Genomic DNA, 23,893 nt, shown 5'->3' with positions numbered 1-23,893 from the left:
TTCACTAGAGACTGCGGCACCTTTAAGTAGGGAGCTCACTGGGAAGAGAGGGGTTTTCTATATTCTATAATAATTTGAATATCTTTAATTCAAATGATTTCCTCTAACCAACTTAATTTCTCGGTTGGACTTGCTACAATACCAACTAAAACACATGAATCTTTGTGAAGTTAGTAAAAGATCAATAAAAAAGCTGAGCAATGTGTCTGTTTACTCTAGGATATCAAAGGTTAACTGATTGCCAGTAAATGTTGGTAATACTATTTTCTCATTGCAAAATAAGCCTTGTTTTTCAAGGGGATGTTAGAAATTAGCAGGTCATCTTTAAACAATATAAAAGCAGCCAGAGAGATCATATCAGTCAGAGTTTAGGCGACTGAGCGAAGTTGAATCAACTTGGAAGATGAAGTCTACCATTTTGCTGTTTGTTTCTATGTTCTGTCGCCTGATTTTGGCCCAAGATGATACTCCTGAAATAGAAAAAACTAGTGGAACACAGTCATATGACACGTGTGATCTCCTGAAAGAGTTTGGTGCCCTGAGAGAAAAACTGGGAGTTATGGAAACCAGGCTGAAGGACAGTGAAAACCAGATTCTTGAACTGAAGAAAAAAGGTAAAGTAAAACATTTGCTCTGATTCATAAAATACATCAGTGGATATTTCTTGTGTGATGGAATAAATTAAATCAACAAAGTATGAAAATACATTTACAAAATAATGTGATTACAATGTTTTGTTTGACACAGAAACAACTAAGGTAGCATTCAGTGCAGCAATAGGTGGGAGTGGAAAACACATTGGACCCTTCAACACAGACACAACTTTAATCTACAAAACGGTGATAACAAACATTGGCAATGCCTACAATGAACATACTGGTAAGGACAGTAGTACTGATATTGTCTATATATTTTTTTTCTTTTGTACAAATGAATGAGTAGAATGTTGAGCCATGATGCAGATGTGCCAAATTGTAAAAAAAAAAAAAAAAAAAAGTAGGTTTGGGGTTAAACATACTTTTAAATATCTTGTCTTACTTCATAAACCCAACACTATACAAACTTAGTTAATTTAAAAAAAGTTAACATTTAGTTATATGGACACAAACTCCGGAGTCTCCTGGGCGAAAGTCCAACCTTCGTCCTTATGCGGAGTTTTGTGCTTTATGGTACCTGACTTTCTCACTTACTCCTGTGATAATCACACTGTTATCCCAAATTAGTTGACTTTACTAGAAATTTGGGTAGAAACCCGTTGCCTTAAACCAAAACTTGACATGTCAAGTTGTATTAACACGGAGCGGCGAGTTGATGCAGTAGACAAATCAAGTTTATATTAGTAATTACTAGAGCTGGGCAATATATCAATATTATATCGATATCGTGATATGAGACTAGATATCGTCTTAGATTTTGCATATCGTGATATTGTAATATGGCATAAGTGTTGTCTTTTCCTGGTTTTAAAGGCTGCATTACAGTAAAGTGATTTTCTGAACTTACCAGACTGTTGTAACTGTTCTATTATTTGCCTTTACTCACTTAGTCATCATATCCACATTACTGATGATTATTTGTCAAAAATCTAATTTTGTAAACATTTTGTTAAAGCACCAATAGTCAATACTACAATATTGTTGCGGTATCGATATCGAGGTATTTGATCAAAAATAGCATGATATTTGATTTTCTCCATATCGCCCAACCCTAGTCATTACTGAAAATCATTAGTAAACAAACCTCATGACTTCATAAGGAGCAAGATTCCAGATCGGCCCATCTGAGCTTTCATTTTCTCAAAGGCAGAGCAGGATACCCAGGGCTCGGTTTACACCTATCGCCATTTCTAGCCACTGGGGGACCATAGGCAGGATGGGGGAACGCATATTAATGTTAAAAAACCTCATAAAGTGAAATTTTCATGCCATGGGACCTTTAATCCTCTGTATCCTCCTTGGCTACCATCAACTGCGTGGAGGAGGGGTGGGGTGGTGCTCAGGCTTGTATCATGTGGACCCGCCAACAGTTTTGTTGTTATTACTTAGAATTCCTTATGGGGGAGAAAGAAACTACGCACTCTAACTTTAAACATGCCAAGAAACAACAAATATATATACAATAGGCCTAAAACATCACATATACAGTACTGTATGATTATTGTGACAGAGACTGGGAAAAATAATAATAGTAACTCCAGTGAAATTATTTGAAACTTGTTAATGAGGACTAGATTAGGACTGTATTTAAAGCTGATTCTTTCAAACAACAAAATCACTAGCTAACTTACTTTAAATTTGCAAGAACTATAGACCAATACAACAACAGGCTTAAATTAACTGACAACATAAGTTTTACGACTTACAGTTCTCAAGGACGCACACACACAATCTCAACTGTCCTCCGGACAGTATAGTCCCTTTTTTTTTTCTCTCTCACTTTTTTCTCTGTGTGGCGTGCGGTGTGAGGCGCGTGTCTGCGCTATTTTCCGACATGCACTCACAATCACTCCTGATAGACGACCAATTTTGTAAAATGTAAAGAGTAGAAAGTACCGATATTCATGTTAAAATGTAAGGAGTAAAGTAAAGTAAAAATATCTGAAAAATCTACTTGAATACAGTAACGAAGTATTTGTACTTTGTTACTTTCCATCTCTGCGGTCCGGTAAAATATGTATATCAAGGAGTATCAATGACAGTAAAAACGTCAACAATTCCAGACAGAAAATAAGGCAGTCTTGATTTTTAACAATGTCTGCTGTAGTTTGAATACAGATATTTTAGCCATGCTAAATGGTAAATCCTACCGACTTTGGTGGACCTCTGACTTTTCTTCTAGCCCCACCCTGAGGTTGACATTTGTGGTTCAAAGAGAAAAATATATGTCCATCATTTGACATAATTTTCATTCAGTGCAATTCTTTGGTTTATGACCAAATGCTTGTAAAACTAATGACATTCCCATCAGCCTTAGCCGTTCTTTGGATTTAGTGCTAATTAACAAATTAACAAAATAATTAACAAATGCTAGCATGCCAACACCCTATTTTCATGCTTTTTCTTGCACCTTTGCAGTACAAAGTAAAAAATGAATAAATCCCATTGTGAATTCAGTTATTTTTTATTGGGAATTGTAAAATGGTCAGAGGAGTATCACTAGTCTCCCTCTTGTTTGAAATAAAATAAACTGAAATGTGTCTGTTGGAAAGTAGAGGTGATGCTATGATAGAAAGATGTCCAGCGGACTAAAGTATGAATATGAATTTAATTACTATAGTATGTTGCAATAAATAGAAGCAGCACTTTAAATGTGATCCACCCAAACACTCTCCAAGAAAGATTCAAAGACTTCTTCAAAGCTGTGTCAGAACGTTATTCGAATAAAACGTTGTTTCCACAGGTATCTTTGGAGCGCCCGTTACAGGCATTTACTACTTCACCTTTCATTATCATGCTGGAGGAGGACACCCAGTGAGTCTAGTCCTCATCAAGAACAGCCAGAGTGTTGTGACGGCCTATGACCACCAAACACTGAATGACGGGGCTGATAACGGAGGCAACGCAGTGTTCGTGCAGCTGCAGCAAGGGGACCAGGTGTTTGTACGCTTAGGTGCAAATACAAATGTGTGGGGAAACAATGAAATCACCACCTTCAGCGGTTTTTTGGTCAATAAGGATTGAGAAACAGTGAATATGATTCATTTGTCATTATGATCAAAATGTTAAATGGCTTAACAGATCTGAAATCATAGATATCGTTCTTTTTTTCTTCGTAATTTTGTATCTGTCTGAAATGATCTGAGTATTTAAAATGTATGTTCATTTTAACTCATTCCAATTATCACAAGTAAACTGTACCTAACTGCACTCTATACAGCAGATAAAAAAATGCACTTATTGTACATTTTGTATGTTGTGAATTTTTCACACACTTTTTAAACTCTCGTCTTTCTATTGTCCTTGTGAAGACTGTTAATCCTTTCAGCTTTCAACTTTTTTAAATTTAAAACTTAAATGAGAATGCTAAAGTGGTGTATACTGTAGGTTTGCTATGTTTTTATTAAACCAATCAAATGCCTCAAACCTTTTCTTTGAATTCACAGAATATAGAATTCTAAAACATGATAGCTGGTTAAAAGGTTACGTCCATTGGTTTTCCCTTTTTCTTACGCAAAGGCAATTTGTAGTCAATCAAATATCTATACTATCTCACGCCTCGGAGGGTAACAAGGTGAAGCCGATCCCACGTGACATTGGGCAAGAGACGAGTTATATCCTGGACAGGACGCCAGTCAATCACAGGGCTGACACATAGAGACAGACAACTCTTTTTATGTGTTTATGCAGCATGTCATGGATCATAGTCTGTTTATGTGCCTGTCAATAATCTGCTTTTGTCAGCTAATAAGGTACTGATTTCTAAAACAACTCCAGGGTAATATGGTTTAGCAATCTCAAAAACAAGTCATAAAATGAGAAAAGGGTTGAATGATTTCTGCAACTGTTTCCTAGAAACTAGAGTTCCCGTAATCAAATGCCTCAACCCTTTTATTTGAATTCACAGAATATTGAATTCTAAAACTTGATAGCTGGTTGAACAAATTATAGATTTTAGTGGCATTGCAAAACAACTGCATAGAAAGAAAAAAACAAAACAAGTATTAAACAGTTAAAGTGAGAATTGTAATGTAAATAAAACAACAATGTGTTTCCACCCATGATTCAACCCCTTTTGTGTCTATTGAGGCCCTTGTAATGAGAACCCTGTGTTGTGCCGAGCCATTGCAGGAGTTCCACTTCAAGTATCTCTTTGTGGGCAAGGATTAGGTTCATTTGTTTTGCACTTTTCATACGCAAAGGCAATTTTTATGTGTTTATGCAGCATGTCATGGATCATAGTCTGTTTATGTGCCTGTCAATAATCTACTGTCGTCAGCTAATAAGGTACTGATATCTAAAACAACCTCCTTCCCTAAAATGTACCACACCTCCAACCTCTCAGAGAAACAGACACTGACTAAGAGATTTGGATATTAGTTTATTTTTTTGATATAGTCGGAGTTGGTTGTTGCTTCATGCTATTACAGCCAAGACAGCTCAGATATCTTGCTCCAGAAATAATTTACAAGCTGAAAATAAAGTGATTAGAAACATATTGACACGTGTAGAATTTGTTTCTAGGATTGGTTTACAGGAGTTTGAGCGGTACATTATGTTGGAAGGAAACTGATGTTTCCATTCAAGCCATTTATTGTCACTATATGCACACATTTAGAGCAATATGAGATGATGAGGCTTGACGATTATGTTTCTTTTTCATCATGCACAACCATAGGTTTGTCTCTGAATCACACGGACAGAGGGCCCTCACATGATGGTTCATTTGCTGCCAGATCAAAGGAAACTGGTGGGACTTATAGAGTAGACCTGATTAGGAGGGAGTGAAGTCAGGTGAGAGTGGGTGGATCCATGCCATGGAAGTGGGCAGACGGTTACTGAGTAGTATGGCTCTATTCTACAACACTTATACTTACAGTATATATTTCATTTGTTTATCCTTTTTCATTTATGTATCATGAGGTTTCTGTTACATCCTGGGACATTTGGTATGAATTTAAATGGTCAGGGGAATAACTTTGTATCATTGTGGTGATCTTTTATTTTACTCTTTTTAAATTATATTTATGTGTTTTTCTATGTTACCTTGTGTTTCCCTGTTTTATATAAATCACTTTGAATTGCCAGGTTGTTGAAAGGTGCTATACAAATAAACGTGTCTTGTGAGATCAGTGACAAACAGAGGCATTTTCAATATTTTAGCTACACACTCATGATTGATAAAATTGATTTGCAAGGTAATGTATTTATTATTTCCCATTGCTTATCCACTGAGCTTAAAAATAGGATAATAAAGCTGCGTATCAAGTGTTTCCATGAAGCTAGAGTTCCCAAAAATATACCACACCTTCAACCTCTCAGATTTATTTCTGGAAAACAGCAACTCAGTAAGTAAGGGATTTGAATATTGCTTTATTATGTATATATATTTACAATTGATTGGTGCATCATGCTTTTACAGCCTAGACAGCTTAGATATCTTGCTCAAGAGATAATACATTTGTTCAACCTACAAGGTGAAAATAAGAGTAATAGGAAACATTTTTCTTTTGTTTATCATTTTTTATTCAAGTGCTGCAATACAGGAGCTAGTATTTAACACTATAATTAGGAGATTCTGTAACATGGGACATATGGAATTAATTTAAAAAGGTACAATATGTAACATTTCTGAATTAAAACTCTAAAAATGTGTAACCTATGTTATATATTTTGTTGAGTTGTGTACTTACACTATCCCAAATGTTTCCAACAATTTTCAAACACAGAAAAATTTCTAATTTTATTTTTGAAACGGGACGTTTCGTTACGTCGACTGTTGCGTCATATAACCTTTGACCCCTCTAGTTCCTCTAACTTCCGTCAAAACACGAGCACCCAGATGATACTTTCGAGAGTAATTGTAAATTATACAATGTGACAGAAACAGTTATACACAGTAACTGTAATACAGATTTTTTCTGCCACATGGCATCATTATGGCATTGATGACATGCCACTTTGCAACACAGTAATACAGCAAAGACCTTATTTATCAATATTGATTGGTTTCAATATTGATTAATCCAGCTTAACTACTACAAGGTGCTTACGTTACGTCTCCATCAGCCTTAAAATCTCGTGCCAAAAATCTCCTCCCTGCCGAATTTCTCCCCCCCTTCATGTTTAGCTGTCTTTACAGTTGGCTAAATTAACCGGACAAAAGTGGGGTTAGGCACCAAAATGACTAGTTAATATTACAAAAAAAGTGAAGTGGACATAATTCCGGGCAGCCGGGAGATCTTCTGCTGCTGCACAACATCGGCCATCGGACCATTCAGAGGTCCTCGCTGTCCAGGAGATTTCGCCAGCCATGCCCACCCACACCCGGCTCTCAGCGTCGGTGAGTAATGTTCCAACAAACCCCTTTCACCCTGGTGACATTGAAATGTGAAATATATTGTGATAATGTGGTTTAAGCTGCTGGTTTATGTTAGTAGTAATAGTAGTAGTAGTAATAAAGTTGAATCTAATCTAATCTAGCTTGCTTGCTCACTAGCTTGCTAACTAGTCATCTAGCTACCAAACAAATCAAATCAAGGAAACATTATTATGATGGGGAAACTGCAGCTATTATATTAGGATGACATGAAGATATGTTACTAAACCTAACGTGAATAAACTGGAATGGGTAAACTCTTCCATGAACAGATGCATTCTAATCAGCAATGGTGTTTAACAATGAAAACTACAACTCCCATAGCCTAGAAATCTAGACGCACCCTAGTGGCAGCAAATTTATTTTGCAGCCAGGGTCAGTCTAGACACTCTCCGTTGGCTTGCGAGCTGGAAAAAACTATTTTGGTCAGGCCAATCGCATCGTGTATAGAGTCGGTGGGCGAGCTTATGGCTGCTGCTGCTGGGAACAGCGGTCTTCTGGAAGACTTGGAGTTAAGCTTTTCTTTGAGAAAAGGCACAGAAATCATTCTTAAAAAAGGAAGATGTGTTCGGAGTTTTGCCAACCGGATACGGCAAAAGTTTAATCTATCAACTAGCTTCGCTACCTTCTTCGTTGCTCTGCCTGGTTGTAGCAATATCCTATTACGTGCAGAGGGAATTTGAAAGACAACCATTTATCCCGCCCCTCGGATTGAGCCCTGTCAATGGTGAGTTCCCAGACCCAACATCTTGATGTGGGTCTGGCTTGTCAGGCTACAACTCCCATAGTTCCACATAACTTCACTTGTTTTGATTGAGAGACCCTGGCAGAAAGTTACATATTGTACGTTTAAATGGTCAGCAGAATATTTGTGGGATTTTGGTCATATTGTATCATACTCTTTTTAAATTCTATTTATATGTCTTCTTCTGTTTCTTTGTGTTGTCAATGTTATCATCAATTGTTTTATTTTTTTATGCTACAATAATTTTCCCATGGAGATAATAAAGTTTAATTTTGATCCTAAATTGGAATTTTTTTTCTTCTGCAAGACAATGAAAATAATCATTGTGTCAAAAACTGGTGACCTCAATTAGTAGAACATCAAGACTCAATAATGTTTGGCCCAAATTTGAGCAAGACGTGAGATAAAAAATATCTCAATCTGATCCTCGTTCATGGCCAAAACAAGTTTAGAGCTGTGCCTGAAAGGCCTACACACTTTCATGAACTATCAGGAAGAACGTTATGATCAACAGTGTTGACGTGTTTAGTACTTTATTTAGTTATTGAATGATAGTAACAATCACTAGAAGGTGAGACATTGAAGGTCTCAGTTTTGATTAACGGACAGTGGACTTCAAAAAAGTTAGGGGTCAACAATAAAAATAAGTCCACAGATTTATTCTTCTATCACTTACAAAATGTGATATATTGTATTATATAAATATATCACAAAGAAAGGGTTGATGAGGACTGGAACACAGAAATGTTTTGTGGCTGAATGATAAAGCCATACCCACTGTTCAATCAATTGATAAATTACTGGTGTCAGCTATGATGTGAATGACATTAAATATAATTCCAGGGCATTGATTTTTGCTACTGTTTCCTTAAAGCTAGAGTTTCCTAAAATGTACCACACCTCCAAACTCTCACAGTGCAGATCCATTCTTGCGACAGAATACATCCATGGTTGATGCTCCACGCCCCTGACCGGCAGCTGATTGGATGAACGTGTCACTTGGGTCTGGCTGCTCGAGAATTTCCAATCGACTGTCATGGCGGCTCGGACGGAATACGATCTCATATTTTACAAAAATAGTTCACCGAAACGTGTTTCTGAAAACATTTTTAGCGAGAAATAGGCCATACAGTTGCTGAATATGTATTCATTTCAGATTGACAAAGGTTAGCTTAAAAGATTTTCGTGTACTTCTACTGGATAGTCGCGTCACGTTCAACGGATTCATTTTCATAAAGATGGGAACATTGACATATATATAATGGACCAATAGACCCCGTTGCTCTGGACAGAGACCAGTGAAGGCAATTAGAAGCACTTTTCCAGTGATGTCTTGCTTTACTGCGCAGCCTCCAACTGACAGAGACAACGTAAATGTGACGTGAGCAACGTGTCTGAAAGTTGTAAGTCTTCTGGTAGCTGTGCCAAGAGAAATCTCAATCATTCCCAATCTTAAAGAGACGGAGAGTGTAGATATGTAAGGAGATAATATAAGCACAGGCTAATTATTGCTAACTAACATGTTAGTTAACATTAGTAATTAAACCTAAACAGCTAACGTAAGTCGAAACTGCCTGCGAGCTTCTCCTGTACTATACGGTAGTTCCTCTACTGTGCGACATTATGTCACTTGGTTATGACACAATCGTTAGCCTATTTTTACAAAAACATCTGCTACGGAGCCATAACGTGAGGTACAAGGTAATGGAGCCTTTTATACATTGTCGTGTTTCTTTAGAACTAAACAATGGACAAATAGAGTCTTTAAACATTTCTGATGTAAAGTTATTCGCTGTCAAAGTGGTGCCAAAATGTATGCTAGTCAGTGGAATGCTAACGGGAGGTGATCTCTTTGTAGCGTCAAAATGGCGCCCTAGGAGGTTCGAGTTCTGAAGCGAAGCTTATCCCCTTGGATGGGCATCCGCCAGCTTTTCTGACACGCAGCATTTTTTTCAACTGCAGCTGTGCCTTCCCGGGATGCAAAATTACGAATCCCACTATGGCCAAGCCCCGCCCTGCGAAGTAGCTCGATTGGTTGGGGTTAGGCATTTCACCTCGAGTGGTTAAGGGTTAGGGGATTGGTCAGGGGATAGGACCTGTACATGTAAGCATGGACGCCTGGCCAATAGTAGTGTGTGAACGCTATTGAAGGGCGGGTCTTGGCGTGGCCATAGTGGGATTCGTAATATCGCTCCTGGGATGCTTTAAGGGCGCATTCAAGTCACTTGATGTCACCCATAGGAATAAAGTGGAGCGCGGCGCAACAGAAGCGTTGCACAGCCAGGTGGATCTGCACTGATGTCTAATGATTGATAAAATTGATTTGCCAGTTATTATTATTATTTCCTCATTGCTCCTCCACCGATCTTAACAATAATAATGATAACGATAATAAAGCCACGCATCAAATGGGATGTTAAAAATTAACAGGTCATCACCAAACAACATAAAATCACATAATTTAGAATTCATAGTGCAGTGACACAAAGACTCAAATTATGTTTCCTCTGCTCTTGTGGTAATTAAGATCTCCATTTTGATAAATGTTTAGATGGATTTTAAAAACATCGGGGTCAACAATGAAAATAAGTCCACGGCTTTTATTCTTCTAACACTGACAAAATGTGATGTATTGTATTATATAATAATATAAAAAAGAAAGGGTTGGTGAGGACGGGAACACTTAAATGTTTCTGCTTTTATGGCTGAATGATAAAGATGAGCTTTTTAGAATCAGAATCAGCTTTATTTGCCAGGTATGAGGACACATATGTAGCCAGGTGAACAAGGGTTACACAAGGGTTTTTTCCTAAAAAAAAAAAGTGTTATGCAGTTTACTTGTGGGATTAGTACTGTAGTAGCGTTCTTTTTCCCTCAAGGGGGCATTGTTAGGCTATGAGTAGCGGGTAAGGCAAATCGCGCGATAGCGCCTAGTTTTGCCGAGACACCAGAAACAAGGAAGTGCCAGTACCAGTAGGTGACTGCCATTGACATATATATAATGGACCAATAGATCCCGTTGCTCTGGACGGAGACAAGTGAAGGCTATTAGAAGCACTTTTCCGGTGATGGCCAGCTTTACTGCGCAGCCTCCAACTGAGAGAGACCGCGTAAATGTGACGTGAGCAACGTGTCTGAAAGTTGTAAGTGTTCTGGTAGCTGTGCCAAGAGAAATCTCAATCATTCCCAATCTTACAGAGACGGAGAGTGTAGGTATATGTAAGGAGATAACATAAGCACAGGCTAATTATTGCTAACTAACATGCTAGTTAACATTAGTAATTAAACCTAAACAGCTAATGTAAGTCAAAAGTGCCTGCGAGCTTCTCCTGTACTATACGGTAATTCCTCTACTGTGCGACAGTAAGTCACTTGGTTATGACACAATCGTTAGCCTATTTTTACAAAAACGTCTGCTACGGAGCCATAACGTGAGATACAAGGTAATGGAGCCTTATATACGTTGTTGTGTTTCTTTAGAACTAAACAATGGACAAATCGAGTCTTTAAACGCTTCGGATGTAAAGTTATTCTCAGTCAAGTGACGTAAAAAACAAAATGGCGGTCAGCGGAATGCTAACAGGAGGTGATGGCCAGTTAGCAACAAAATGGCGCCATGATGGCTCGAGTTCTGAAGCGAAGCTTACCCCCTTGGTGACTGCATTGTCAGTACCCGATCCGTTCCACCTGCACAATCCGTTCTGCGCATGTGCAAGATGACACGTATGCCATGACGTAGGCGCAGATGATAATGCTGTGTTCATGCCACCTCGAAATAACAGGCATCGCCCCACTGGTTACGTTGTTTCTGCAGCTAGATTCAGTCTAAAATAACGTTAAGTCAAACTTAATGGGAAAAGCAGGTACAGCTAAATTAAGACATTACAGTAATAACAATAAAGACAAGTATTGAGTGATTGTATTTTAAATGAGCACAAGTAAAGTAGAACTGACGTAACAGCTGTTATATATGTTAACGTTTATTTTCAAGTTTTATTTTGAGGGTCTTTTAAAGTTTACATGCTGTCTCAGCTAGCGGTTAGCCGAATTAGCTGTTAGCTAAACTAACGTTAGCTTAACTGTGGAGGCTAACGGCAGACCGCTACAATCAGCTAGCGGTTAGCCAAATTAACCATTAGCTAAACTAACGTTAGCTTCCCGGTGGAGGCTAACGGCAGACCGCTATAATCACCTAGCGGTCCGAAATATAACCGTTAGCTAAACTAACGTTTAGCTTCCGGGGAGGCTAACGGCAGACCGCTATAATCACCTAGCGGTCCGCCGAATTAACCGTTAGCTACCGCTATAATCACCTAGCGGTCCGCCGAATTAGCTATTAGCTAACTAACGTTAGCTGGAGGCTAGCGTGTGAACATCTTGCGCATGCGCAGAACGGATCGTGCAGGTGGAAGCGGTGCCGTTATTCCAAGTGGTGGTGGCATGAACGCAGCATTATCATCTCCGCCTACGTCATGGCATACGTGTCATCTTGCACATGCGCAGAACGGATTGTGCAGGTGGAACGGATCGGGTACTGACATGCATTGACATATATATATAGGCTCGTTCGAGATGAACTGCGCCTCGCCTGTAAAGTAGACGAGAGCAGGCGGCAGCAGCGGGGGGCGGTGACAAAAGTCCGCTCTCAAGTCGGACAGTTTTCCAGCTGATTCCAGCAGCCTTCAGGCTGAACAGGAAGTGACATAAACACTGTGGTCCGATTCCGATTTAATAAAATGTTATCAGACCCATAAATCAGATCGTACACAGTCTCCAGTTGTTTTTATTATGACAGAGTAGCTGTCAGAATGCTCTACATGTGATCTGTTGCTGATTTTAATTAACAACACACTGTAGATGATCCGTAGGCTAATCTGAACAGATTTTTAGTCTCTCTGACTTCTAAATGTAACTATCAGCCTCACAACAGGTGTTCTGTACATAAGCCTTTAAATCAGACAAATAGCAGTTAAAATCCCTCCAATTCAAAATCAATAGGCTCGTTCGAGATGAGCCAGATCTGCGCAGAATCGATCACCAGCTATCGCCGCCCAATGCATGCCGGTTAGATTTGTGTCCGACTTGATCCCGACTTGCTCTGACGTCATGCACACGTGGGCAACGATAATCTCACGAGACCAAGGCGGCCGCAGTTCTGAGACGCAGGTAGCGCAGTTGCTTTTCACCAACTGCAAGAGCCAGGCGGACGCAGGTGGACCCAGGGCATGCTGGGAAACGCCGGCCTCTCAGCTGATCAAACAGCTGATTGGTTCAGAATCAACTCAACATGATGACGTTTTATATAAACTTTTTATTGATTTTCAATCGGAGGGATTTTAACTGTGATTTGTCTGATTTAAAAGCTTATTCTGTACAGAACACATGTTGTGTGGCTGATAGTTGTGTTTAAAAGTCAGAGAGACTAAATCTGTTCAGATTACGGATCATCTACAGTCTGTTGTTTATTAAAATCAGCAACAGATCACATGTAGAGAATTTTGACAGCTACTTTGTCATAATAAAAACAACTGGAGACTGTGTAGGAGCTGATATAGGGGTCTGATAACATTTTATTAAATCGGAATCGGACCACCGTGTTTCTGTCACTTCCTGTTCAGCCTGAAGGCTGCTGGAGTCAGCTGGAAAACTGTCCGACTTGAGAGCGGACTTTTGTCACCGCCCCCTGCTGCTGCCGCCTGCTCTCGTCTACTTTACAGGCGAGGCGCAGTTCATCTCGAACGAGCCTATTATGTTATCAGACCCATATCAGCTCCTACCAAGCCCCCAGGAAGAGCGCCATGTCTATATGCCAACATGGGCTTAGCGGATAACGGTGGTACTGCACCCCATGGCCCAGAAAGACTTTTCACATAGACATTACATGGCGAAAGAAACATCTATATTTCAGCGAATCATTTGTTTCGGGGTATATAACTTACCAGCTTGAACAATGAAAGGGTCCTTGTTTAAAACGTTACGTTTTTAACATTTTTAACATTCACTAGAAGCGAATACAGAATTATTAAATTTGAAATGATGAACGCGCATAATGGACGTGAGCAGACCCACGGGACTGCGCACGCCCGCTCACATGACTGTTCTGCCGAGCTCACGTAGCTAGCTAGCTGTAATAATGGATATAGCTAGTGGTTGTAATTCATCATGTGTTCTACTAATACGCCCATGGTATTATCTTATAAGTTAAGTTTGATACATCCGAGGGATGTATGTATGTATGTTATAAAGCCCTGTTATGTGGATGTAACGTCATTAGCGTTTCCCAAACTGGCGGGGCTAGCAGCTAGCTAGCTAGTTGGTAACATCAGGTTTAGCTAGCATGGCTGTATTAAGATCATGCCTACATAACGTTACAGACATAGTGATTACATCGCCCTGGTTCTCTCTTATGATACATCCGAGGGCTGTATGCTGTAAAGCTTGTAACGTGGATGAGAGATGAAGCCATGGATGAGCTCTGTTCACGAAACTGCAGGCTAACTGCTAGCTAGCTAATAGCACGACATAAGTATTAAATGTCCTTGGTTGTCTAAATACATCTATCGTTTATTTAGCTAAGCATGTAAACGACCGGGAACAACGAACACACAGTGTGTAACGTTAGTGAATATTTTATACAATCAAAACGGCGAGTTCATGAGTTCGCCACTTGTAAGAGAGACGCTCATGAACGAGCATGTTGCCACCGGTTGCTAAGACAACGCAAACAAATTGTTGCTAGTGCGCGTGTCCATCGTGACGTCATGGGCCAAGAATGCGGAAGAGCCGAGCTCCATGTTGTGTTAAAGCGCTTTTGAGCACTCTCATTGGAACGTACGGGGCTTCCCGCCGATCACTGTATCCAGTTCTCTTAATACATCCATGGCTCCTACACAGTCTCCAGTTGGTTTTATTATGACAGAGTAGCTGTCAAATGCTACATGCGATCTGTTGCTGATTTTAACAACAGACTGTAGATGATCCGTAATCTGAACAGATTTAGTCTCTCTGACTTCTAAACATAACTATCAACCTCACAACATGTGTTCTGTAAGGAATAAGCTTTTAAATCAGACAAATAGCAGTTAAAATCCCTCCGATTCAAAATCAATAAAAAGTTTATATAAAACGTCATCATGTTGAGTCTATTCTGAACCAATCAGCTGTTCGATCAGCTGAGAGGCCGGCTTTCCCAGCATGCACTGGGTCCACCTGCGTCCGCCTGGCTCTTGCAGTCGGTGAAAAGCAACTGCGCTACCTGCGTCTCAGAACTGCGGCCGCCTTGGTCTCGTGAGATTATCGTTGCCCACGTGTGCATGACGTCAGAGCAAGTCGGGATCAAGTCGGACACAAATCTAACCGGCATGCATTGGGCGCCGATCGCCGGTGATCGATTCTGCGCAGATCTGGCTCATCTCGAACGAGCTTACGTAAATGTGACGTGAGCAACGTGTCTGAAAGTTGTAAGTCTTCTGGTAGCTGTGCCAAGAGAAATCTCAATCATTCCCAATGTTACAGAGACGGAGAGCATAGGTATATGTAAGGAGATAACATAAGCACAGGCTAATTATTGCTAACTAACATGCTAGTTAACATTAGTAATTAAACCCAAACAGCTAATGTAAGTTGAAACTGCCTGCGAGCTTCTCCTGTACTATACGGTAATTCCTCTACTGTGCGACAGTAAGTCACTTGGTTATGACACAATCGTTAGCTTATTTTTACAAAAACGTCTGCTATGGAGCCATAACGTGAGGTACAAGGTAATGGAGCCTTTTATACACTGTCGTGTTTCTTTAGAAATAAACAATGGACAAATAGAGTCTTTAAACGCTTCAGATGTAAAGTTATTCGCAGTCAAGTGACGTAAAAAAAAAAATGGCGGTCAGTGTAATGCTAACAAGAGGTGATCGCTTTGTAGCAACAAAATGGCGCCATCGGAGGTTCGCGTTCTGAAGCGAAGCTTACCCTCTTTACTTGCTTTTCACCAACTGCAAGAGCCAGGCGGACGCAGGCGGACCAAGGGCATGCTGGGAAACGCCGGCCTCTCAGCTGATCGAACAGCTGATTGGTTCAGAATCGACTCAACATGTTGACGTTTTATATAAACTTTATTGATTTTGAATCGGAGGGATTTTAACTGCTATTTGTCTGGTTTAAAGGCTTATTCTGTACAGCACACCTGTTGTGAGGCTGATAGTTACGTTTAGAAGTCAGAGAGACTAAATCTGTTCAGTTTACGGATCATCTACAGTCTGTTGTTAATTAAAATCAGCAACAGATCTCATATAGAGAATTTTGACAGCTACTCTGTCATAATAAAATCAACTGGAGACTGTGTAGGAGCTGATATGGGTCTGATAACATTTTATTAAATCGGAATAGGACCAGTGTTTGTGTCACTTCCTGTTGAGCCTGAAGGCTGCTGGAATCAGCTGGTAAACTGTCCGACTTGAGAGCGGACTTTTGTCACCGCCCCCCGCTGCTGCCGCCTGCTCTCGTCTACTTTACAGGCGAGGCGCAGTTCATCTCGAACGAGCCTAATAAAAAGTTTATATAAAACGTCATCATGTTGAGTCGATTCTGAACCAATCAGCTGTTCAATCAGCTGAGAGGCCGGCGTTTCCCAGCATGCACTGGGTCCGCCTGCGTCCGCTTGGCTCTTGCAGTTGGTGAAAAGCATTGACATATATATATATAATGGACCAATAGACCCCGTTGCTCTGGACGGAGACCAGTGAAGGCTATTAGAAGCACTTTTCCGGTGATCTCTTGCTTTACTGCGCAGCCTCCAACTGACAGACAACGTAAATGTGACGTGAGCAACGTGTCTGAAAGTTGTAAGTCTTCTGGTAGCTGTGCCAAGAGAAATCTCAATCATTTCCATCAGAGGTTCGAGTTCTGAAGCGAAGCTTACCCCCTTGGTGAGAAGCAACTGCGCTACCTGCGTCTCAGAACTGTGGCCGCCTTGGTCTCGTGAGATTATCGTTGCCCACGTGTGCATGACGTCAGAGCAAGTCGGGATCAAGTCGGTGTCAGTACCCGATCCGTTCCACCTGCACAATCCGTTCTGCGCATGTGCAAGATGACACGTATGCCATGACGTAGGCGCAGATGATAATGCTGCGTTCATTCCACCACCACCTTGGAATGACGGCACCGCTTCCACCTGCACGATCCGTTCTGCGCATGCGCAAGATGTTCACACGCTAGCCTCCAGCTAACGTTAGTTAGCTAATAGCTAATTCGGCGGACCGTTAGGTGATTATAGCGGTCTGCCGTTAGCCTCCACCGGGAAGCTAACGTTAGTTTAGCTAACGGTTAATTTGGCTAACCGCTAGCTGATTGCAGCGGTCTGCCGTTAGCCTCCACAGTTAAGCTAACGTGAGTTTAGCTAACAGCTAATTCGGCTAACCGCTAGCTGAGACAGCATGTAAACTTTAAAAGACCCTCAAAATAAAACTTGAAAATAAACGTTAACATATAATAGCTGTTACGTCAGTTCTACTTTACTTGTGCTCATTTAAAATACAATCACTCCATTCTTGTCTTTATTGTTATTACTGTAATGTCTTAATTTAGCTGTAGCCTGCTTTTCCCATTAAGTTTGACTTAACGTTATTTTAGACTGAATCTAGCTGCAGAAACAACGCAACCAGTGGGGCGGTGCCTGTTATTCGTAGAATAACAGGCAGGTGGAACGGATCGGGTACTGACAGTACGGAACGGATCGGGTACTGACAGTACCCGATCCGTTCCACCTGCACAATCCGTTCTGCGCATGTGCAAGATGACACGTATGCCATGACGTAGGCGCAGATGATAATGCTGCGTTCATGCCACCTCGAAATAACGCGAGGCCCACTGGTTACGTTGTTTCTGCAGCTAGATTCGGTCAAAAGTAACGTTAAGTCAAACTAAAAAGTAAAAAATTACAATAATAACAATAAAGACAAGTATTAGTATTGTATTTTAAATGAGCACAATACGTAAAGGCTGTTATGTTATGATATATGTTAGTTTTAAGTTGTTACGTAGTCTGTCGTTACGCTGTATCAATATGTTAGCAATTAACTGTTAGCTAAACTAACGTTAACTTAGCTTTAATGAAGTAACAATCGTTAATAAACTAGTTAACTTCCGATGATAACTGCGGCTATAATTAACTAAACTAACGTTAGCTTCCGGCGAAGGGCTAACGACGGACCGCTATAATCACCTAGCGGTCCGCGGTTATATTAGCTAACTAACGTTAGCTGGAGGCTAGCGTGTGAACATCTTAGCGCCAAACGGATCGTGATGATGAGTAGATTATATCATCTATCATCATCGTCTACATCGATAAACGGTATTGATAAAGTGGGATATGTGAACAAAAATTAACCGGGATGCATTGGCCGATGCGATTGAACGATTCTGCGCAGATCTGGCTCATCTCGAACGAGCCTTATAATGGACCAATAGACCCCGTTGCTCTGGACGGAGACCAGTGAAGGCTATTAGAAGCACTTTTCCGGTGATGGCCAGCTTTACTGCGCAGCCTCCAACTGAAGAGACAACGTAAATGTGACGTGAGCAATGTGTCTGAAAGTTGTAAATCTTCTGGTAGCTGCTAGCTGTGCCAAGAGAAATCTCAATCATTCCCAATCTTACAGAGAAAAAAATGTCGGTCAGCGGAATGCTAACAGGAGGTGATGGCCAGGTAGCAACAAAATGGCACCATAGATGGCTCGAGTTCTGAAGCGAAGCTTACCCCCTTGGGTGACTGACTGTCGTGGTGTGTATTTCTGTTTATGTGTAAGGTAAATATCCATATAAATTTCGGTAGAATAGGATAATGGTCATAAGTGTTAGCAGGTGAGATAATGATTAATTTAGAAGACTTAAGGTTGATGAATGATGATTTTGTATTCCTGACGATTTCCGTAGATCTGTAAATGAGTTTTGAGTACGTATCCTCGCCACGCTGCAAGGTCAACATTGGACAGCGGGGTTAGCGTGAGTAATGCTAAAGTACATACAAGCAGAATTATCTCATAACAATGTATGCTGACTGTTTAAATAAGCTATGTCCATTTGTATGTTTTCTGCCTAATTTAGAGGGGAGATATATGCGTGTTGAAATTCACGTGTGTGTGTCTTGGAACACAGGCTGCACACTGGAGTGGAAGTGAGTGAATTATATTTTTTTGAAAACTGTTTCTGAATTGTAAGAATGTTTGTGGGAGAATATGTGGTTAAGAAGGTATTTTTATATTTCTCATGGAAGTGAAGTATTTTATTTGGAAATGACTATGAGTTGTGTGGATTAACAAATGTACTTAACAAGTGTTTTTTTATTTTCTTTATTTAGAGAGGTGCCACTACTGTTGTCTAGAGTTAGCTAACGTCTGAGGTTCAGTTCAATGAAGTTGAGCAATCCGAGCTTGAGCCTGGGTACTGTCGCTGGGGGTAGCCCCTACCAGTGTTTATCAGGTGCTAACGAAAACTGTTAAAGCTGATGGTTTCTGTCAGACAAAGAAATAGGGAAAAGTTCTCATTCTGTCTGGTTGTAATTGTAAATGTACTAAATCCTCGAAGATAAAAAAAAAATCAGTATTAATGCTGTTCTTTATTAAGTTCAGTCGGGGAAATAAAAACCCACAACAAAAATAATTTTATTTGTGTTCGGTCTCATCATTCTTGAGCAGGCCACACATATGAGGAATTTTGCTTTGGATTATACATTGCTCACAATGTGCTTACTCATACGAAACAAACAACAAAAACAAACAATACATACGCACTATAAACAGAAACAATATAGACCGGTGGAGGCAGTAGTGCAAAGTGTGCAGGAGTAAATTATTTTTATGATAAATTATTATTATTTTAATTATGGAGCATAGTGCAAAGGATGCTGGAATAAATAAGTATTATGTTATTATATAAGTATTATATTACAATATGAACAGCTCTGAAATAGAGAATGATGAATAAATAATAAGTGGAAAAGTAAACAGGTGCTGATTGGAGACAGTGTTGCTGGGTTATTGCACAGGAATTGAACCTGACACTGTGAGTCAGAAGTCAGCTGTTCATCAGAGTGATGGCTTGTGGAAAGAAACCGTTCCTGAGTCTGTTGGTTTTGGCAAACAGAGCTCTGCACGCTCAGTGCGCCTACCAGAGGGGAGAAGCTGGAGCAGGTTGTTTCCTGGGTGAGATGGGTCTGCAGTGATGTTTCCTGCCCGTTTCCTGACTCTGGAAATGTATAAGTCATGAATATAGGGCAGGTTGGCACCGATGATCTTTTTTGCAGTGACATCTACACTTTTCTAAAGAAAAGGGTGGTTACAGCTATACCTCCAAAAAATAATAAGTTACTGGTGTCAGCTATTATGAAGTTCCATGGGAGTAATGATTAATAGTCTCAATAACAATTCATAAAACGAGTCAAGGTTCATTGATTTTTAGTTACTGTTTCCTTGAAGCTAGAGTTCCCTAAAATATACCACACCTCCAACCTCTCAGATTTGTCAGGAAAACAGCCACTGACTCAGTAGAAGATTTGGATATTAGTTTATTTTGTTGATAGAATCAGAATTGATTGGTTCATCAGGCTTTTACAGCTAGACGGCTCACATGAATGAATGCATTTTCTTTTACAATGTACGAGCTGAAAATAAAGTGATTAGAAACATATACAAGTAGAATTTGTTTCTAGGACTGGTTCACAGGACCTTGGGCTTCAACATGGTACATTATGAAGGAGGGAAACTGATGTTTCCATTTAAGACATTTATGTCACCATATGCACACATTTAAAGCAATAGGAGGTGTTTAGGATTTTTTTTTTCATCATGCACAACCACAGGTTTGTCTCTGAATCACAGGGACAGAGGGCCCTCACATGATGCTTCATCTTGCTGCCAGACAGAACAAAGAAAACTGGTGGGACTTATAGAGTAGACCTGATTAGGAGTGAGTGAAGTCAGGTGAGAGTGGGTGGATCCATGCCATGGAAGTGGGCAGATGGTTACTGAGTAGTATGGCTCTATTCTACAACATGTATACGTACAGTATATATTTCATTTGTTTATCATTTGTTGATTCATGAGCTGCAATACAGTAGAGAGAGAATTATATAACCCTAAATAAAAAACCAGGAGGTTTTTGTGACATTCTGGGACATTTGTGATGAATTTGGAGAACAATAAAAGCAGTTTGAGTTGCCAACTCGTCTTGTAAGATCAGTGAAAAATCTATCTTTGAACATCACATTAATTATTGATACAATTGACTTACCAGTAACTATATAATTATTTCCTCATTGCTCATCCAATGAGCTTAACAATACGATAATAAAGTAAATTCAATAAACATTGAATGGGATGTTAAATATTAAGAGGTCATCAATAAACACAATAAAAGCAGCCAGAGGGATCACATCAGTCAGAGTTTAGGTGACTGAGCGATCTTGGATCAACTTGGAAGATGAATTTCACCATTTTATTGTTTGTGTCGATGTTCTGCGGCTTGATTTTGGCCCAGAATGATGCTCCTGATGCTACTGGAACAGAAGAAACTGGTGAAACAAAGTCCTGTTATCCTGACATGTGTGATCTCCTGACAGAGTTTGGTGCCATGAGAGAAAAACTCACATCTGTGGAAACCAGACTGGCGGCCAGTGAAACCAGACTGAAGGAGAGTGAAGCCAGACTGAAAGACAGTGAAAACCAGATTCTGGAACTGAGAAACAAAGGTAAAGCAAAACATAAAGACTGTATTGACGAACATATACAGCATATTGTGATTACTTTAATTGAAACAACAACAAGTTCTAAATGACAAAATATGGAAGTAGTGTGATAAAAATGTGTCTTCTCATAATTGACTTGGTTACTAGAAATCTCTAGTCAGTATTAGAAAAAACTAATGCTTGTTTTATAAATACAAAATAAAATAAAATACATGAGAAGACACTGGAAATACTTTAATGATCAGAATGTTTTATTTCACACAGAAAGGACCAAGGTGATGTTCAGTACAGCAATAGGACAAGGTAACAAACACATTGGACCCTTCAACACAGACACAACTTTAATCTACAGAAGAGTGATAACAAACATCGGTGGTGCCTACAGTCCATCCACAGGTAACATTCACAGTCACCTGCAGGTTTAGGCTTGTTGTGCATCAGTATTATTATGAAGATTGAGTAGATTAAGGAAGATGTAAATAAATCATGTTCAATGCTATGTAGTTTTTTATTAAGACAAATGCATTAATGGAGAAATCCGGCCAATTTTTATCTGAATCTTGATCGCTAGATGTATCAGACTACTGTTGATCGATAAAAAAAGTGGGGGCATGTTCTAAAAAGTGCCTTTGTGCCTCTTAACAGACACAAAATGCAATAAAACTTTCGATGCAAGATGAAAAGGGCCCTTAAGTGACAACAAGATGCGTTTTCAACTCAGACATTGTGAAGAAACCGTTTAAATTTAAAGTTTGTACTGTCACCTACTTCTTTTCCATCGGTCGCTTCACCGAAAGCCCAGAAGAGTCGATCACAGAGGTCATGCCTTTGTGACGAAAACTTAAAATAGGAGCACTGTAGTGGTAATGATCATATCAGTAACATGTAACTACATGGAAATGGTCCAAATGATGCCTGTGGCTCGCACAGTAATAGCGTTACTGAAGGCTAGCTCTAGTCTCGCGCTGCAGATAAACAAGTACAATGAATACAATTTGAAAAGTTGTCAAGGCTTTGGTGTGTGCACCAGAAATGTTTTCAATTTAAAAAGGTCAGTAAAATAATTCACAAAGACAAGGACTAACTGATAAGAGGATTTTATTTTAATGTGACCCCGGAAAATAAATACTAAAGAAAGCTGGGAATGGGGCCCACCCCCTAACCTAAACCAATATCAGAAACCAAACAAAATAAGGCTATGATCGTTGAGCACAACAACAAAAAATTAGGCTAGTCACATCATGCTGCTGCAGCTGAAGCAGAGAGAGAGAGAGAGAGAGAGAGAGAGAGAGAGAGAGAGAGAGAGAGAGAGAGAGAGATGCAGGAAATCACCACAGGTCCGATTTGAACCCTTGGCCTATGTGTCAAGGGATAAACGTGAGCTACCAACTGAGCTACCGGAGCACCCAGAGGAATTCCAATTTTTTACTTTTTTGGGGCATTACTACCTTTAATCACCGGGACAGCATGAAAGGGGAGAGAGAGAGGGAAGACATGCAGGAAACCTGCCACAGGTCGGATTCCAACCCACGACCTCTGTGTCAAGGTCCCTGAGATATTCAACTTTAAGTTTTTTTTCATCACTCATACAATGTTCTAAAACCATTTTGTCTTCTAAAGGAGGGTTTTTGGTTCTGGTCTGACGGTACGAGAGAGAGAGAGAGTTCCTGCTAGATAAGTTTATCTCGATTCATTCCAGACCTGGTACACCTGAAGGGAAAACAATACGTACACACACTAGCTATCAGAAAAAGATGCACGTTAAGCACAGAAGGTAACACACAATGTATAAATCTATCAAGCACAAAAACGTTATCCAAAAACATCAAGAAAAATAGACTGCCTTCCTGTCTACTAATCACTCTGGCTAAGAACACATTGAATCTATAAATATGAAGGGAAAAAACAAACTTATTTTTAGGTTGCTGTTTCCACAGGTATCTTCACTGCACCTGTTGCAGGTGTTTATTATTTTACAATCTTCTATCATGCTGGAGGAACAACGCCGGGAATGCTGTTGCTGTACAAGAACGATGACTTGGTGGTCGTGACCCATGATTACATCTCAGACGGAGCTGATAACGGAGGAAATGCAGCATTCCTACAGCTGCAGCCAAGAGACCAGGTGTATGTGCGCTTGGGTGCAAACTCACATGTTTGGGGAGCCGACTACAGTACAACCTTCAGTGGTTTTCTGGTCACTCAAATGTGAGAATCGATGTATATCTTGTGAATCGATTAATTTCTGTGTGAAGATGGATGTAAACATCTGATATCACTATATACATATATCATTGCCATTGTATTTTAAAATATGATGAAACAGAAAGGTTTTTGCTGATAATATAAAGTCTGAAAATTAGATTTTTTTTAATCAT

The 23,893-nt window shown here is 39.9% G+C and overlaps 2 protein-coding genes and 1 long non-coding RNA gene across 3 annotated transcripts; all 3 read left to right on the top strand.

The window, feature by feature from the left end:
- Positions 1 to 294: 294 nt before the first annotated feature.
- Positions 295 to 5,739, top strand: LOC120573440 (complement C1q-like protein 2). Its single transcript, XM_039823166.1, has 3 exons — positions 295 to 614; positions 748 to 879; positions 3,400 to 5,739. The coding sequence occupies exons 1-3, from the start codon at positions 404 to 406 to the stop codon at positions 3,678 to 3,680; spliced, it is 624 nt and encodes a 207-aa protein (XP_039679100.1). The 5' UTR covers positions 295 to 403; the 3' UTR covers positions 3,681 to 5,739.
- A 12,775-nt stretch (positions 5,740 to 18,514) lies between these two features.
- Positions 18,515 to 19,470, top strand: LOC120573439. Its single transcript, XR_005641727.1, has 4 exons — positions 18,515 to 18,554; positions 18,707 to 18,775; positions 18,878 to 18,947; positions 19,131 to 19,470. It is a non-coding gene; the product is annotated as an uncharacterized LOC120573439 (long non-coding RNA).
- A 1,724-nt stretch (positions 19,471 to 21,194) lies between these two features.
- Positions 21,195 to 23,875, top strand: LOC120573438 (complement C1q-like protein 2). The gene is made up of 3 exons (XM_039823164.1): positions 21,195 to 21,518; positions 21,780 to 21,911; positions 23,453 to 23,875. The coding sequence occupies exons 1-3, from the start codon at positions 21,251 to 21,253 to the stop codon at positions 23,725 to 23,727; spliced, it is 675 nt and encodes a 224-aa protein (XP_039679098.1). The 5' UTR covers positions 21,195 to 21,250; the 3' UTR covers positions 23,728 to 23,875.
- The last annotated feature ends 18 nt before the right edge of the window (positions 23,876 to 23,893 follow it).

The sequence above is a fragment of the Perca fluviatilis genome, chromosome 14 (assembly GCF_010015445.1).
Source record: "Perca fluviatilis chromosome 14, GENO_Pfluv_1.0, whole genome shotgun sequence".
Classification (NCBI taxonomy): Eukaryota; Metazoa; Chordata; class Actinopteri; order Perciformes; family Percidae; genus Perca; species Perca fluviatilis.
This window is presented reverse-complemented; position numbering and strand designations above follow the sequence as displayed.